At 33.5% G+C, this 14,827-nt stretch overlaps 2 protein-coding genes across 2 annotated transcripts; both read right to left on the reverse strand.

The window, feature by feature from the left end:
- Positions 1–264: 264 nt before the first annotated feature.
- On the reverse strand, positions 265–1,225 carry LOC127804987 (uncharacterized). Its single transcript, XM_052342131.1, has 3 exons — positions 859–1,225; positions 688–745; positions 265–596 (listed from the first exon to the last, which is right to left on the reverse strand). The coding sequence occupies exons 1-3, from the start codon at positions 1,002–1,004 to the stop codon at positions 423–425; spliced, it is 378 nt and encodes a 125-aa protein (XP_052198091.1). The 5' UTR covers positions 1,005–1,225; the 3' UTR covers positions 265–422.
- A 1,112-nt stretch (positions 1,226–2,337) lies between these two features.
- Positions 2,338–5,339, reverse strand: LOC127804911 (CSC1-like protein At4g35870). Its single transcript, XM_052342009.1, has one exon. The coding sequence runs from the start codon at positions 5,050–5,052 to the stop codon at positions 2,548–2,550; it is 2,505 nt and encodes an 834-aa protein (XP_052197969.1). The 5' UTR covers positions 5,053–5,339; the 3' UTR covers positions 2,338–2,547.
- Positions 5,340–14,827: the final 9,488 nt, after the last annotated feature.

Below are 14,827 nucleotides of genomic sequence, written 5' to 3' on the forward strand. Positions count from 1 at the left end.
TGCATTTTATCCAAAATTTCATCTCAGGCCAATATCTTGATAAAATTGGTGAAATAGCCTGTTTTAATAATAAAAGTGAAAAGAAAATAGTAATACACGTAAAAACAAGTGCAGAATTTGATGTTGATACGATTTAATTTATGCAAGTAAATATAAATAAATATATATACACACGCATATGTATGTATGTATGTATGTATCGTCCCCTGTTTGAGGCGAATCGCGAACCAAGAAGAAGAATTCAAGAGATCAGAAAGAAACCAATAATTTTTAACACAGATCGACTGCATTTATCTCAGTTATATACAAATTAAGAAGCTTACACAAAGCAGCAGTACACTTTCTACAAAAACAACCTCAAATATGGCAGTTCTTTCGTTGCAGTAAAACTCCATCATGAGGATACTCTCATCTTCTGGATCTCAGAACGGAGAGGCAGATGTGACGCCGAATTTGTCCGAGAGCTTCGTCCGCGTAAACGGCGAAAAAACCTCCATCTGACGAATGAACCGCACATCATGGATCAGAGGATTCCCTGTTCTGCCTGGGGGAGATCCCGCGTAAATCGTGAATGGAGAGTCTCGTCCATCGACAGCCTGCATTGAGCATAGTTATCAATCAAATCAACGAAAATCATATCACGAAGAAGTTGTTTGGGAAATCGATCGCTAGGCTTTTGAATCAAACCTTTTCAGCAGTCAGGTTGAGAACCTCCCTTTTTTCGTCGGTATCGGTATTGAGTTGGCTGATGGCATAAATGAGCACAATACAAATGAGTTGTTGATTATGAAAGCAAAATAGGAATCGATCGAGAATCAATTAACGCAAAGAGGAGGAAGAAACCGGCGTTTGCCACACCTGAGAGGCTTGAGAAATTCAGGAATGGCGGACGCGAGATGGCGAGGCTTTGGACAAACGAGCAGATCACTGCGCTGGAATCCAAGCTTGGACGTCGTCTCTTGGCCTGTTTCAACAAAATTGCTCCTCATTGCTAAACAATGCATTTCTCTTGCAAATCGAAGTAGGAAGGGAGAAACTTGAGGTATTCTATTTAACTACTTGTGACCAAAGTGCATTCGCAGTTAATTTGAACAGGAGCCACACACTTGACAGAGAGAGAGGATTACTTGTCGCAGAAGCCATATTTGATTGAAGATGGAGTGGAAGTGAAGGAGAAGTCGGAATTGCTTGGCTAAATATGGTAGCAGGGCGAGGTTTGACTGGTCGGCTGTGGTTCCCTAGCTTCACTCCGGCCTCTACTTGCCTACATTTCATTTCGTCCATGTAACTTTCTCTTTGCACTATTGAAATTTTCTTCTCCCTTTTATGCTTGCTTGCTTGTGAATGTTGTGTATTACTTTGCAACAAACAAAATAAATTAAACAAATTCCTTGACATCATTTTTTTTGTCGTAGGGCAATTATCACGAGACAATGGCCACGCATTTGCACCGATTTTCATTTTTGGTGCCCTTCTCGTTTCGTCACAATTCTCATCACTAGCCATCTGTCACGAGTTACGTGTGGGAATCTTTTTAGTTAAATACTTTTAACATCATTATAAACTTTTCTTATTATAAAATTATTCACGAGAAAAACACTTTTACACGTGGAATTTTAACTTTCTCTTCTTTTTTTTTTCCTTTTTTACATTAAAAATAGATTATGTTGTTATAAAAAATAAAAATGATATACATATATAACTTACAATCAAAGGTGTCTGAGTTTGTTTGTCTTTGAATGGGCGTGCAATATGGCATGCATCATGTATGACAACCCTTGGGTAAATTTAGAAAAGAAAACCAGCAAAAGAAGACTCAGCCCACATTGTTCAAGGGATGTTCCAAGTTAACTAAGCTACTGTATGGCAAAACATATATTATAATAATTTAAACTAAGTCTTACAAAGTTTAATTAGCCTTGCATATATGGTTTTCACTTTTCAGAACTAGACGGGTTCGGCCGCTTAGATTGCTAACTGATTCTCATATTACTCCATTTTTTTAAGAACAAGATGTGAAGTATATAATTCACTCAAAATCAATTAACTCAAATTACTGCAATTTGAGTTACATCATTGACAAACTCAAATCAGAGACAGATTTCTCTCGTTTGAGGAAGAAGCCCGCCCTTCCACAAATTAATTTGAAGACCATTTGGTGTTTGGTTAAATTCGTAGTTTTTTTGACAAAACAAACAATGGAATAGTTGATGGAATAAAGGCAAATATGTGCAGTTGATTGCCCGGTCTGAAGAATAAATAGCAATCTATCAAACAAGTAAAATTCATGCATGAGAAAACAGGACTGACTCTGAAGCATACTCCAATTTAGCAAAATTCAAGTAAAAACAGCACCCAATTCATCAAGTGCAATTATGTGTAAGTTCAAATTCATTCTCATTTGAGAATCCTCACCGAAAAGAAGAAAGATCTACAAGATGAAGACTGAACTCCTGATTGTATGCATATATACACACACAGAAAGGCTACCAGATACAATTAATTCTACATGATAATCACGAACAAAAACATTGGAAGCATAAATGATCAAACGGTATCCCATTCAAATTTGGGTTGTGAGAAAACCTCATAATCTATTGGTCCATCTACAATATTGTCAATAGTCTGAATGCCTTGCAACAGAGCTGGTTGAACGCTATCATCATCAGACGGCAGCAGTTTATATATCACCAACAACCCAAGCGTCAATATCGCTTGCAGCTTAGTGGAATCTCCTTTAACTGAAAAGAACAAGAGCGTCGAAAGAAGAAACAGGTCGATGCAGAACCGCATGATACACAACACTGTATCCATCAACCTCCCATCATTGCCAGCAGGAAAACCTCGCACCCGATATACAAATAGAAAGTTGTACTTGTCAACCACGTATCTATACCCAAAATAAAATGCACCAACAGGAACCACAAGAGGCGAAAAGGAAGAATACATCAGGGTCAGGGCAAATATTGTCAGATTGAATGCATAATACTGTGCAAAATCAAATGTTTGCCTTGGCACTGGTGAGGTTCTGCTGATTGGATATTCAGAAAGAATTTCTCCGGGTAAATCTATCTCGCTGAGATTCGCAGCAGGTGGTACACCATTGCCGGCAAACGTAGTGTCGAATGCTCCTTCACGCATAAGTGGTCTCTCTAGATCTTGATTTTCTAATACATAATCCTCACTTTGTTCTGGTACTAGCTGGAGCATGTCATTTTTCCAGAACTTCTGAAGCTTCCTTTTTATCCAAGGTATAGGAGCCAAAAGATCAAAAGATATTCCCAAGAAAGTACATGTTATTAGAAATGCAAGAGATGAGAGGCATGATTTTGACAAGAATGACGCACTCATGTACTGTTCAATCTTTTTGCAATCTTCTCCATCCAAGTAACAGCGACCCATTCTTAAGATTGCACCCTCTAGCGAGGATTCAACCAGTGCCCTCAGAAAAATGAGATTCACTAGGAAGAAGCAAACCATCTTTATAAGTGCTGCTCTTTGCTCCCTTGATACAGTAAGGTGCCGTTCAAGCTTTGAGAGATAAGACAAAGCTGATGGTATTATCACATACATACTCACAAAAATAAGAACATTGGGAAGGAACTGGAAGATTATACTTGCAAGCCAGCTTGAGCTCTGCACCCAGGCCAACCACATTTGAGCGCTATCCATTGCTTCAGCATTGATAATGCGCCCAGCACTCTTGATGGCAGTAATCACAGCCAGAGGAGAACTGCAAAACAAAAGCATCAACAGTAGGCACGTGTTCACAAACACTCTCCGAAGTTTCAGTGAAAACTTTGAGGAGCCCAAATGGTTCCAGTATATATCAGTCGCCAGTGGAGCACGCTCCACTTTCCATTGGTTCCTCTGCAGGTGCAACTCCATGACAGAGAAGAACTTGCCGATCTGCCTCTTCTTCTCATAGCGGAGATCCTGAACAGCCTTATTGGCAGTATACACATCCTTAAATACCACAAAAGCCACTCCGGCCCCCTTCGCTCGGCATTCCTTGTATGCAGCCATTTCAGTCTCCAAATCAGCTCTCAGCTCCTGCAATTTTCGTAACTTATCTTCATCAGTAAAGCCCAATTCACCAAGAACCTGATCCCAGCAAACCCTAACTCTTCTCCGCAACCACCTTGCCCCGTTCCACAGTCCCCCTGAAGAATATCCATCTTCACTGTCTTCAAATTCAACCGTTGAGACCCGAGATTCAATCCTTGCCACCAATTTGGAAATCTCATCCCTAACTTTAACCAACTCCGTAGCTAAATCATCCAAAGCACACAAATCCATCGGTACAATCACCCGATACACTTTTCCTGGATACTTATGCTGGAAATACTCCAATAAAGGAGTCTTATCAAACCCTAAAGTTTTCGGCACTCCATGTACCATTACAGTAAAAATAGCAGTTGAACTCGCACCGGGATCACTGGGGTTTCCATAACCATCTCTAAACCTAGTAATTCTCAACCGCTCTTCAATTGCATTTATACCGAAATGCGCCAAAACAACAACGATGACAACAAACAAAAAGTGGACCCAAAGTAAAGGCGAACCTTTTGTGATGTGATTAACGGTAGTCTTGGAAAACTGGTCATCCATCGGAGCGCCGCCGCCGTAGAGATTGAGCGGAAGTATGACAGACAAAGAGAGAACCGCAATAGGCAGAAGGACGGCGCAGCTTCCTCCCTCGATGAGGAGGAACTGGGCGGCGTCGGCGCCGCAGTGGCGGGCGATCTCGCGGCTGGAGGCGTGCCACACGGCGAGGAGCTTGGAAGCGATGGCGGCCGGCCCTGGCATGCGGCGGTGATCGGAGCGGAGCTTGACGAAGAGAAAGACGAGGACGCATGTGAGGGCGCCGATTGCGGATATGTTGAGCAGGTACTGTATGTTTCCGTACCAGGCTGCCTCGAGATCCCCGTCGTCGCTGGACGGTGTCGGCGGTGCAGAGAAATTCATGATAATTGACGGTAAAGGGGACATCATTGGGGATGATTGGCGTGGGTTTATCGAATTGAACAATTTAGGGCTTGAATCCCTCATCCCCGACCAAATGAATCGTAACCACGAAGAATTCAGGAGGGCAAAGCTTCGACTTCCATCGACAAGCTTGGGGTTAGGGCTCAGTTGTATTCTCAGGAACCGTGGAATAGGATTCGGGTTTGTCAGCACGGCAGGCCAATTGTCAAATTAGGGATTTGGAATCTCAAAGAAATCAAATATTTTCAGTTTCTCCACAATAGAATGGCAGTCTCTTCGGGTTTAGATTCTGCAATGTATAGTCGTCATTGGTCGTCAACGCCACAGAAGCCCCCTGCCCCGCCGGTCCATCAACTCTTTTTCCCAACCAATCCCATAACAACAATTGTTCATAGGTCATGGCTCTAATTTATAATAAAGTAGTCATTAAACTTGTATTTATTTATAACAAGGAAAGGATAATATATATATATATATAATCTTAAAAAGGGCTAATAAAACTTTACAGATATATTATAAGGCATTTTTAAATAAATTATAACAAACTATTAATATAGATAAAATTTAAATGCATAACAAATTGAGTTTTGAGAAATTATAATACTTGTTGCAACTGTTCAGATTTTAAATTTTAAATATATATATATATGCGAATTAAGTATAAATTATATTAAATATTCTTTAATTTTAATAAAATAATAAAAACATATTTGATCTTTGGGAGCAAAAGATGAAATTCCTCGTCCCGGAAGCCCTCGCAGCTCAGTCCCAAAATTTCTGCAAAAAAGTTAAATCACGAAACCTATAACTGACTATATAGTAATATATAGTCCAAAATTTCTTTGGGAGTAACTTGTGCACGCATTTAACTGCTGAATTATATTCGTGGGCAGACATATTTGATAAATAATAGTGGCCTCTCATAATTTTACAATTCTACCTATAGTTATTTAGTTTATAAACTTTTTTAATAATTTATTTTGAAAATTGATAAGAATAACTTATAAGTTACAAGTAACTTAACTTGTAAACTCTTCCAATATAGCTTATTCAAATAAGCTCCTGTTGATATAAAAAAAAAAAATAATCAAATTATCTTCAATTTTTATTATTTAAGTCAAGAGGATCCAATAGAGTAATAGATGAGAATAGGGTCAAAAATAAAATAAAAAGATGTAATACACAAATGGGGATGAAAAACATTCCATTATCTATGTGAATTAGTTAAATATCATGTATGATTTTTTTTTCTTTCTAGAGTGTGTTTTTACGTCATAATTTAATTTTTTTTTAAAAAATTTCTCATTTGTCAACTCTTATAATTTATATCTTGTTTTCAAAACTTTTTTCGTTTTACCGTTCACTTTCATTATTTATTTTTCTAAATTCACTTGGATTGTTATTTTTTTAACGAGACGTTTGGTGCAAGAGAAGTTTTTAGATTCTTGATAATATTATTGGAAATTTTTTATTATCATAATTTATGTAATTTTATTTTTGGTTAGTTTTAAACATTTTCAGTGATGCTGGGTATTTGTTTTTAGAATCTTAACATTCTTATATTTGGTTTAAATGCAATATTCATGTTATTTTTTCAAAATTACTCTTATTTAATTTTTTATTTAAAAATGATAAATTCTTTCTAGTATATAAAATATTAGGAGCCACAACCTCTTTAGGAAATAAAAAAACGTCATATTTTTTTATAGATTTTGTATATATGTGTGTGTATATACATGCACAATATATATATTTGTATGAATATCTACTTTAATTATTTTTAAAGAATTTTATATACAAAATATTCAATTGAACTTGCCGAGACAATCCTTTTTGCGAGCAACAACGAATGAAGTTGTGAGGGTTACAGCATGCGAGGAGCATGACAAGAAAAAAGTCATAGTAAAAATAATCGTGAAATGATTATGGGTTATAAGAGGGTAATGAGTGTTTTAGTCTTTTTATTTGTTAAAAACTTTCCTCAATCCATGGAAATCTAAGATTCACAATCTCCCATAGAATTTTTTTTGTGAGAAAATTGATTAAAAATAAATATTAATAATACTATTTTTTCAAGATTCTTTTCTAAGAAAGTTATACCAAATATAAAAATATAGATTCTTAACCTAACATTCCTAGAAATTCAAAAACTTTTTTTATACCAAACACTATCTAATTGTTTGCCTATAGTGGTTTCGCCTTTCTTGGTTTAGTTTATAAAGACAATGTCTTTGCGTGTATGCACACTAATTTAATTTATAAATCATATTAAGAAATTTAAATTTTTAAATAATTTCAAAATACCTTGTTTAGAGGAAAAAGAAAAGACTTTTTGGATAGTCTAACCATAAATTTTTAGAAACTCTTAAAATAAATTTATAAGTTATTACAATTCAATATATGAAGATAAAAGTACCAGAAATCAATAGTGCTTTGATTTGAAAAACAAATTGAGCATTCCACATCTCTAATTGAGATTAAGTAGAAAAATAAGACAAAAATGTCAAATTAATCACTATATTTTGACATTAGGCCCAAATTGACCATTGAACTTTAAAATGGAGCAAATAAGCGTAAATTGCCCCATGTTAGCCAACCATTAAAACTGTGTTTTCTTTATTTTTTGATTTTTAATTTTAAGTTTTGAATTTATTTTCAGTTTTTTGTTTTGGTAGTCTGTTTTTAGAAAATTAAAAACGCACTATTTTTGTCATTTTGAAAAACTATTTCCTAAAACATAAAATTAGAAAATACATTCTTTTTGAAATTTTGAAAATAATTTTTAATGATATTTTATTTAATAAATTTGATTATTCAATAAATTAAAAATATTTAAATGTTAATATATTATTAAAAATATATATATTTTAAAGTTAATGAATTTTGTAATATTTTTTTCCATTACAATAATAAAATATGAATAAATAAATAAATAAATGTGTTTTGACTTTAGAGTTTGTTTTGAATGAAAACACTCAAAATAAGTTTTTGTTATTTTGAATTTTTTTTATAATTTTTTTATTTTTAAAAATATATTTTTAAAAACATAAAAGAGAACGTGTTTTCATTATTTTAGAAAATTAAAAACTAAAAATGATTTAAAAATAACAAAGAGAACGCAACTTAAGTTTTTGGTTTAACACTATTAGATGGTTTAAATTTATAACGCCATCAATAATTGATGGTTGGTTAATGTAATATTGTTTATGAAAATTTAATGGTTTATTTAGCCAATTTGGCACTTTATATTTTTTTTATAAAAAAATATTTATAAAAGTGTGACGTGCCAAATTGGCCTCTAAACTTTAAAATAAGCTAAATAAGTTACTGAAATTTTATAAATAGGAAAGCTCAGTTTTCTCTTTCAAAGTTTGGGTTTAGAGTAAGTTACAATGTTGTATTTCTTTTAACAACTACTTAAAATAGGCTAATGGTGAAGTGGGCTTTTCATGTTCTAGCCCATGCATGAGAGCTGTGGGTGGGTCGACCAATGCTCTATTGGGGATCCAAATGAAGACTTGGGCTGTGCGGGCAATGAATTTAGAGGGGGCGGTCGGCCAATTGGGTCCAACAGGCTCGATAATCAGTAGCCCATTATTGATGATGATCCGCCGTTGCGGCCTAATGGGATAGAAAAATGAACTTGGGCAGATCTGGTGGGGTCCAACAGCCATCGTGTCCCTACAAAATTGGCCTATTATTCGCCAATTAAGAGGCTGTTTGGCTTACCCTTTTTAATTAACTTTTAAATTAATTAGCAGTTAGCATAAAAGTTATGTAGTGTTTAAGTTATAATGTGTTTAGATAAATGTGTTTTTAAACTGTCAGTTAATAATTATGTGTTTGGTTTGTAAAAGTTGATAAGTTGTCAAAACTGACAAAAAGACTAAAATAAATATGATGTTAAATAATATAAATAAAATTTACAAAAATATCATTTTTTATAAAAAAATTATAAATTAATTTTTAGAGATTAATATTATACTTACATAGTAATATTACACTTACAGGTGTAATATATATATACTTGGAATAACTCGTGCCTTCAGGCACGGTGCAATTAAAAAAAAATCGAATATTGAATTTGAATGCGAAATAATCAAGCACTGAACTCAGACACGTATAAACTCATGTTGCCCTATATACATTAAATTGAAAATCGTTTGATCATTTTTTATGTCATGACTTTAATGAAATAAAAAAAGATCAAAAAGTGAATACTTAGTCAAAAATTTAATAGGGTATCCTCTGAAATTTTTGTAACAAATAATTTATACGTATTATATTGAAATTTGTGAAGAATTTATAATAAATTTAAATATAATAATATCAGCATGTATTCTAGAATTAAATACCAGCCTATATTATACAATTTCAAACAAATCAAATATAAAAAAATTAAATATCAAATAATGCACAATAATCAGTACTCTACAATGTAAAAAAAATTAAAATTAAAATACACACCAATTAATACTACTAACATCAAATTATAACTACATAAGAAAAACAAACATACAAATGCACATGTATCCATGCAAAATAAAAATAAATAAATTTGAAAAACACATACAATAATAGCAAATTACAGAAAAATATATTACAATCATTCTACAAAAATAATACAAAAATAACAAATTCATTTTATACACTGATATCACTTGACATGCTTTTGTCATTTTCTTGTCAGAAATAACCATCTATACTTACCACGCGAACACAATGTTTGTATTTACCGTATAAACACATATAGCATTAAGGTCATGCTCATCACAGATGACCACACCAATATTTCTAGATAGAGTTGTAAGAGTAGGGCTACAAAAATGGATTGTGAACAAATTAAAATTTATATAATAAAGTGGTAATAGTAAGAGTATATATTTCAAAAATTAAATACAATTGTTTATCAATTTAATGTTAAAAGAATATTGTCTTGGGTTAACACATTCCTTTGATATTTCTCATTCTCGTTGTAGGCGTTGGGCCAGCTTTTGATAACATATTATCATTGTATGCCTAAAATAAGAATATTATATAAATAAGTGCATAAAATGTGAAGATTATTGCTTTTCTTGCTTCCCTTTCATCATTTTTTTTTCACTTCGTTGAGTTGTTAATGAAAACTCACTGTACACATGAAGCACACAAATGTTCAAATTTAATGTTCAATTTTTCTCTTCTTGTTATTTTTTTTAAGAACTTATAAGAAAAATAAAAATTAAAAAAATTATATTATGTAATTTCCTTTTCATCACATATTTGTTTTCTTCTCTAATATTTTTACATCACATATTCATTTTCTTCTCTTATATTTTTAGATATTATTATGCTATGCTATAACTGCAATATGTGTTTTCTCTTAATACTTTAACATGCTTCAGATTAATGTTTACTTTAACCTGCTTCAAAAAAGAAAAATTCAGATTAAGTATTTGAAAAATATATATAAAAAAGAGTATATGACACTAAATTCATAAAAGAAACTTTTAAAAATTATTGAAAAACCATACTGCGGAATGGGCATTTTTCTTCCTTTTACCAGAAGGGATAGTCTTTTTCCTTTTTCTTTTGCCTTTGCCTATAATAATAAAAAATAAGCTGACTATATTTATAAAAAAAAATTAAATGGTAAAAAAATGCATGTCTAATGTTGAAGTGACTTTTAGACTTACCTCACGAATGCAAATAGTATTAAGGTCACGCTCATCGCGAATAACAACTTTAATAATTCTTTCTTGAAGAAATCAAACCTATATATGTAAATACTTTAGAGTAAAAAATAAAACTTGATACACATAAATAAAAAAATTAGTAAACGGAATCGATATTACGATTCGATATAAATCTCCATCCACCTGTAAAATATGAGGAAAAAAGTATTTTATTAGAAAAAAATTAGATATGATAAGTATTTTTTTAAAAAACAAAATAGGCATTACATTAAATTTATATGAAGAAAAAAAAACTTACATGATCAAAAATAGTAATATTGTCCATAACTGTTGCACTTCAACCTAAAAAACAAATCAGTTGTTACCAAATCAGATAATAAAATTTAATATTTTATTTAAATAAATAATTGTCATGGATAGAATAGATGATGAGAAGACGAAAAAAAAAAAAAAACCAAAATGATAAAAGGCCAACCTAATGTTTAGAATAGATGTATTTTAACAATCATATTAAAATGATAAAATTAAAATCGAAGCACAATTTTATAGAAATCAGAGCATAATTTTTCTGGGGATTTAAATAAGTTATAATTTTGCAATTTGAGAGTGGGACCTATATAAATACATATATTTGGGACCTACATAAACACATTAAATTTTGTAAGATTACATAAACACATATAATTGTATAAAGACATAATTTTATAAGAATGGGACCCACATAAATACATATGAAAAAAATAAAAAATAAAATTATAACTCATTTTTGTCCCATAAAATTTTTAAAAAATAAAATTGTATATTTGGGTCCAACTTGATTGTACCCAATGTTAAAAATTGAATAATTTTTTTAAGAAAATGTTTGGATAAAATTTTATTAGAGTGGGTCCAACTCAATTTTTTTTCTTTTGTTATATTTTTTGGTGCTTCCAATACTAAATGTAAAAAATGTACAGCACAGACAAAATGTAAAAATCTATGTACATACACACACACACACACTGTTTGCAATGAATATATACATAAAATATAGTATCATTCACTGTATGTACATATAAATTCTATACATAGAATGGAGTAATTTGTTGAAACTCACTGCATCCTGCTAATGATATCCATCAACCAAGCTAATTGAATCAAATGATGCTATCAAATATTTTATTATATCAAATTTGATGTTATTTTTTTTTATCAGAGTAGAAGAGTACAACAACTCAAAGCAGAGCCCGAATACAAATTTGATAATCCTACTTGTCGAGAAAGCTTCAGAGAAAGCTTTACCAATTTTTTAAATTTATTTTTTATTTAATTTTTCATCTTTATGAATCTTGCCCATTTCACTCTCTCTCTCTCTCGCTCTGGGTGTACAAAACCTGCATCCAAGTATATAACCCAAATGTCCATATCAGAAACCCATACCTGCATCAATGTATACAAAACCTATACCTGCATCAACATATACAAAACCTATTGATAGCAAAAAATCAAGCAGCAGTGCAACAAAGAAAGAAAAATCTGGCCACGTAAAAGAGGAAATCCCATTTGACACTATTCTGATTACATAAAATTTCTGAAATTAATATAAATTGAACAGATTGGAAGTTAGAAACACAGAAACAGAAAGAAAATAACTTCGTATCAGAAACGACCCAAAAGTAAAGGTTTGAGACCAACTAAAGAAAACCCCAACCAACTAAACCCAAAACCTTGTTAAGCATTAAAAACAAAAACCCAGAAGCTCATGGAGCTATATGCTTGCCATCAGAGTTGGAAAAATAGATCATGGACACACACACAAAATACATGTATTTACAGCTCGCTTCTGCCCCTATCTTCAACAAACAAATCATGGACACACACACAAAATACATACACGCACACACACAAAATGATACAAAATACACACATATACATACACACGTTCACACACAAAATGCAGAAAATACAGTTACACCCACGCACACACATATACATACACACGCACACAATAGAGCTGGAGGCATACAGGCGGAGGCACGGAGCTGGAGATGACGCGGCAGCGAGGGAGCTTGAGGTGATCGCGGTGATGAAGAGCTTCAGGCGGGCCGGTCGAGATGGAGAGTTGCCCGTTGCCTGATGGAGAGTTGCTCGCGATGGAGGCTGAGGGAGGGAGAGAGGCAGTGGGTGGGTGGGAGGGAGAGAGAGAGGCAGAGTGAGTGAGGGAGGCGGGTAGGTGAGAGAAAGAGAGAGGGAGAGTGGAATAGAATGAGAGAAACAGAGTGACTGGGGAGACAGCCGCAGAGGGAGAAAGAGAGATAGGAGAAGTGATTGGGCGGGAAAAAAAATGATCTGAGCCATTCATGCATGGTTGTTAAACTCCCGATTTTACAATTTTTTGTATCAAAAACCCTTACGATTTTACGATTTTGAAGTTGAATCGCACTCGACTTTACGATTTTACATGTCGAAGACCCTCTTACGATTTTACGATTTTAACAACCTTGCATTCATGTGAAAAAAATTAATCTGAGCCGTTGAAATGTATATATTTTCAAAAACCATCATGTTTTATTATATAGATACTTTGGCTTCTACAAGTCGGGGACGGCACTGGCGATGGAAGAGGAGGCTGCGATCATGGTTGGAGGCGGCAACGGCAGTAAGCGACGGGAAAATGATGGGGTAGCGTAGGACAATCTTTTACTTGGTCAATGTGGTAGCGTTTTGTGCAAAAGTTTGGAGATACCAGCTTTTCTCAAACGCTATTATAGTAGTGTTTAAACTAATTTGGGTTGCCAAACACTTCACTCAAAAATGTTGTCTAGCTTAAACACTACCTATGCAGCTTATAAGCGGTCAAACCGCTAAGCCAAACAGCCTCTAAATCTTCAGTTGATGGGTGAGACGCCTTTGTTATTAAAAATTTGGGAGGTGGCCATGAATTTATCTAAGGTATTGCCATAGTAGCAAGGGTGGAACAATTAAGGTATTGCCATAGTAGCAAGTGTTATTAGGTGTCTTATTCATATCGATTTCATGACTAAGGACTGCACTAGAGTGTGATTTTCTCGAGTGTGTTGAGATGAATGTCTTTTCTAAATTTCCAAAATTTGTTATATTAGATCAGGGTCTTGATGAAGGCTCGAGAAAGCCTAAACTCTTGAGGATGCCAGTGGAGTGTTAGATCCCCTCGAGATGTAATCAATGTAAGGTTTTTGGTCATTGCCTCGATTGATGCCCTCGGAATCCTGATAAGATAGGTTAGAATTCAATTGCGGGTGTGGTAGGAAAACAAATGAATGACAATGAGAGGGTTAAATCACGTGGGTCTTTGATTAATAGTGTTGAGTAGATGAATACTGCTTGTCTTAGTACCTCGAGAGCTGCAAGTGATCTGGTGGCAACACATTTTTGTCATGTGTCAAAGAAAGATATGGATACCCTATCTCTTAGAAAGTTACAGTGTCCGATGGATATGGAGCTTGTTACTAAGCATGATATGGTGGGTGGGTAGTCATCTGTGGGAGGTCGAGATGAAGAAGGTGTTGTTTAAGTTTCTCTATCCAAGGACTCGGGCTCTGACCACATTTCGATTAAGTCCAAGTCCTAGAGGAAACAAGAGAGAAAGAAGCTGAATGTGTTTCTCAAGGCTAAATAGGTTCTTAGCGCAAGTCGCCTTGTGATTACAAACCTAACTTGAGTTTGATGTTGCTATTTGTGTGTTTAATTATTTATTATTGTTGAGTTTGGTTCCTCTCATTTGTTGATGATGTGCATTTCTTTTGATTATTTGGTGCGGGATATGCCTTACATGTGTTTGTAGGCTTTTGTCATTTTTTTTTTGTTAATATAATTTTTACTTGCACAAACAAAATATTACTTTCACTTAGCAAAAAGAAAGAAAAAAGACACTTGAAAAATATCAAAACAATAATTTTAGAATGCTAATTACCCATTGGGTAGTGAATTACATGATCCGGTCTATTATTGTGGGTAAAATTCCATATAATTTTATCACATTCCTATTAAGTCACTAAAGAAATTTTTTTGACTTTGGTATAAGAAGGTGCATAAATTCACACAAGAATTTATTCAAGCACCAGGTTATAAGGATGTATAAGTTCACACAAAAGTTCATAAATATTAGTGGTACATTTCACAAATCTATATTTGAGATTTAAGAA

The sequence above is a fragment of the Diospyros lotus genome, chromosome 6 (assembly GCF_014633365.1).
Source record: "Diospyros lotus cultivar Yz01 chromosome 6, ASM1463336v1, whole genome shotgun sequence".
Taxonomy (NCBI): domain Eukaryota; kingdom Viridiplantae; phylum Streptophyta; class Magnoliopsida; order Ericales; family Ebenaceae; genus Diospyros; species Diospyros lotus.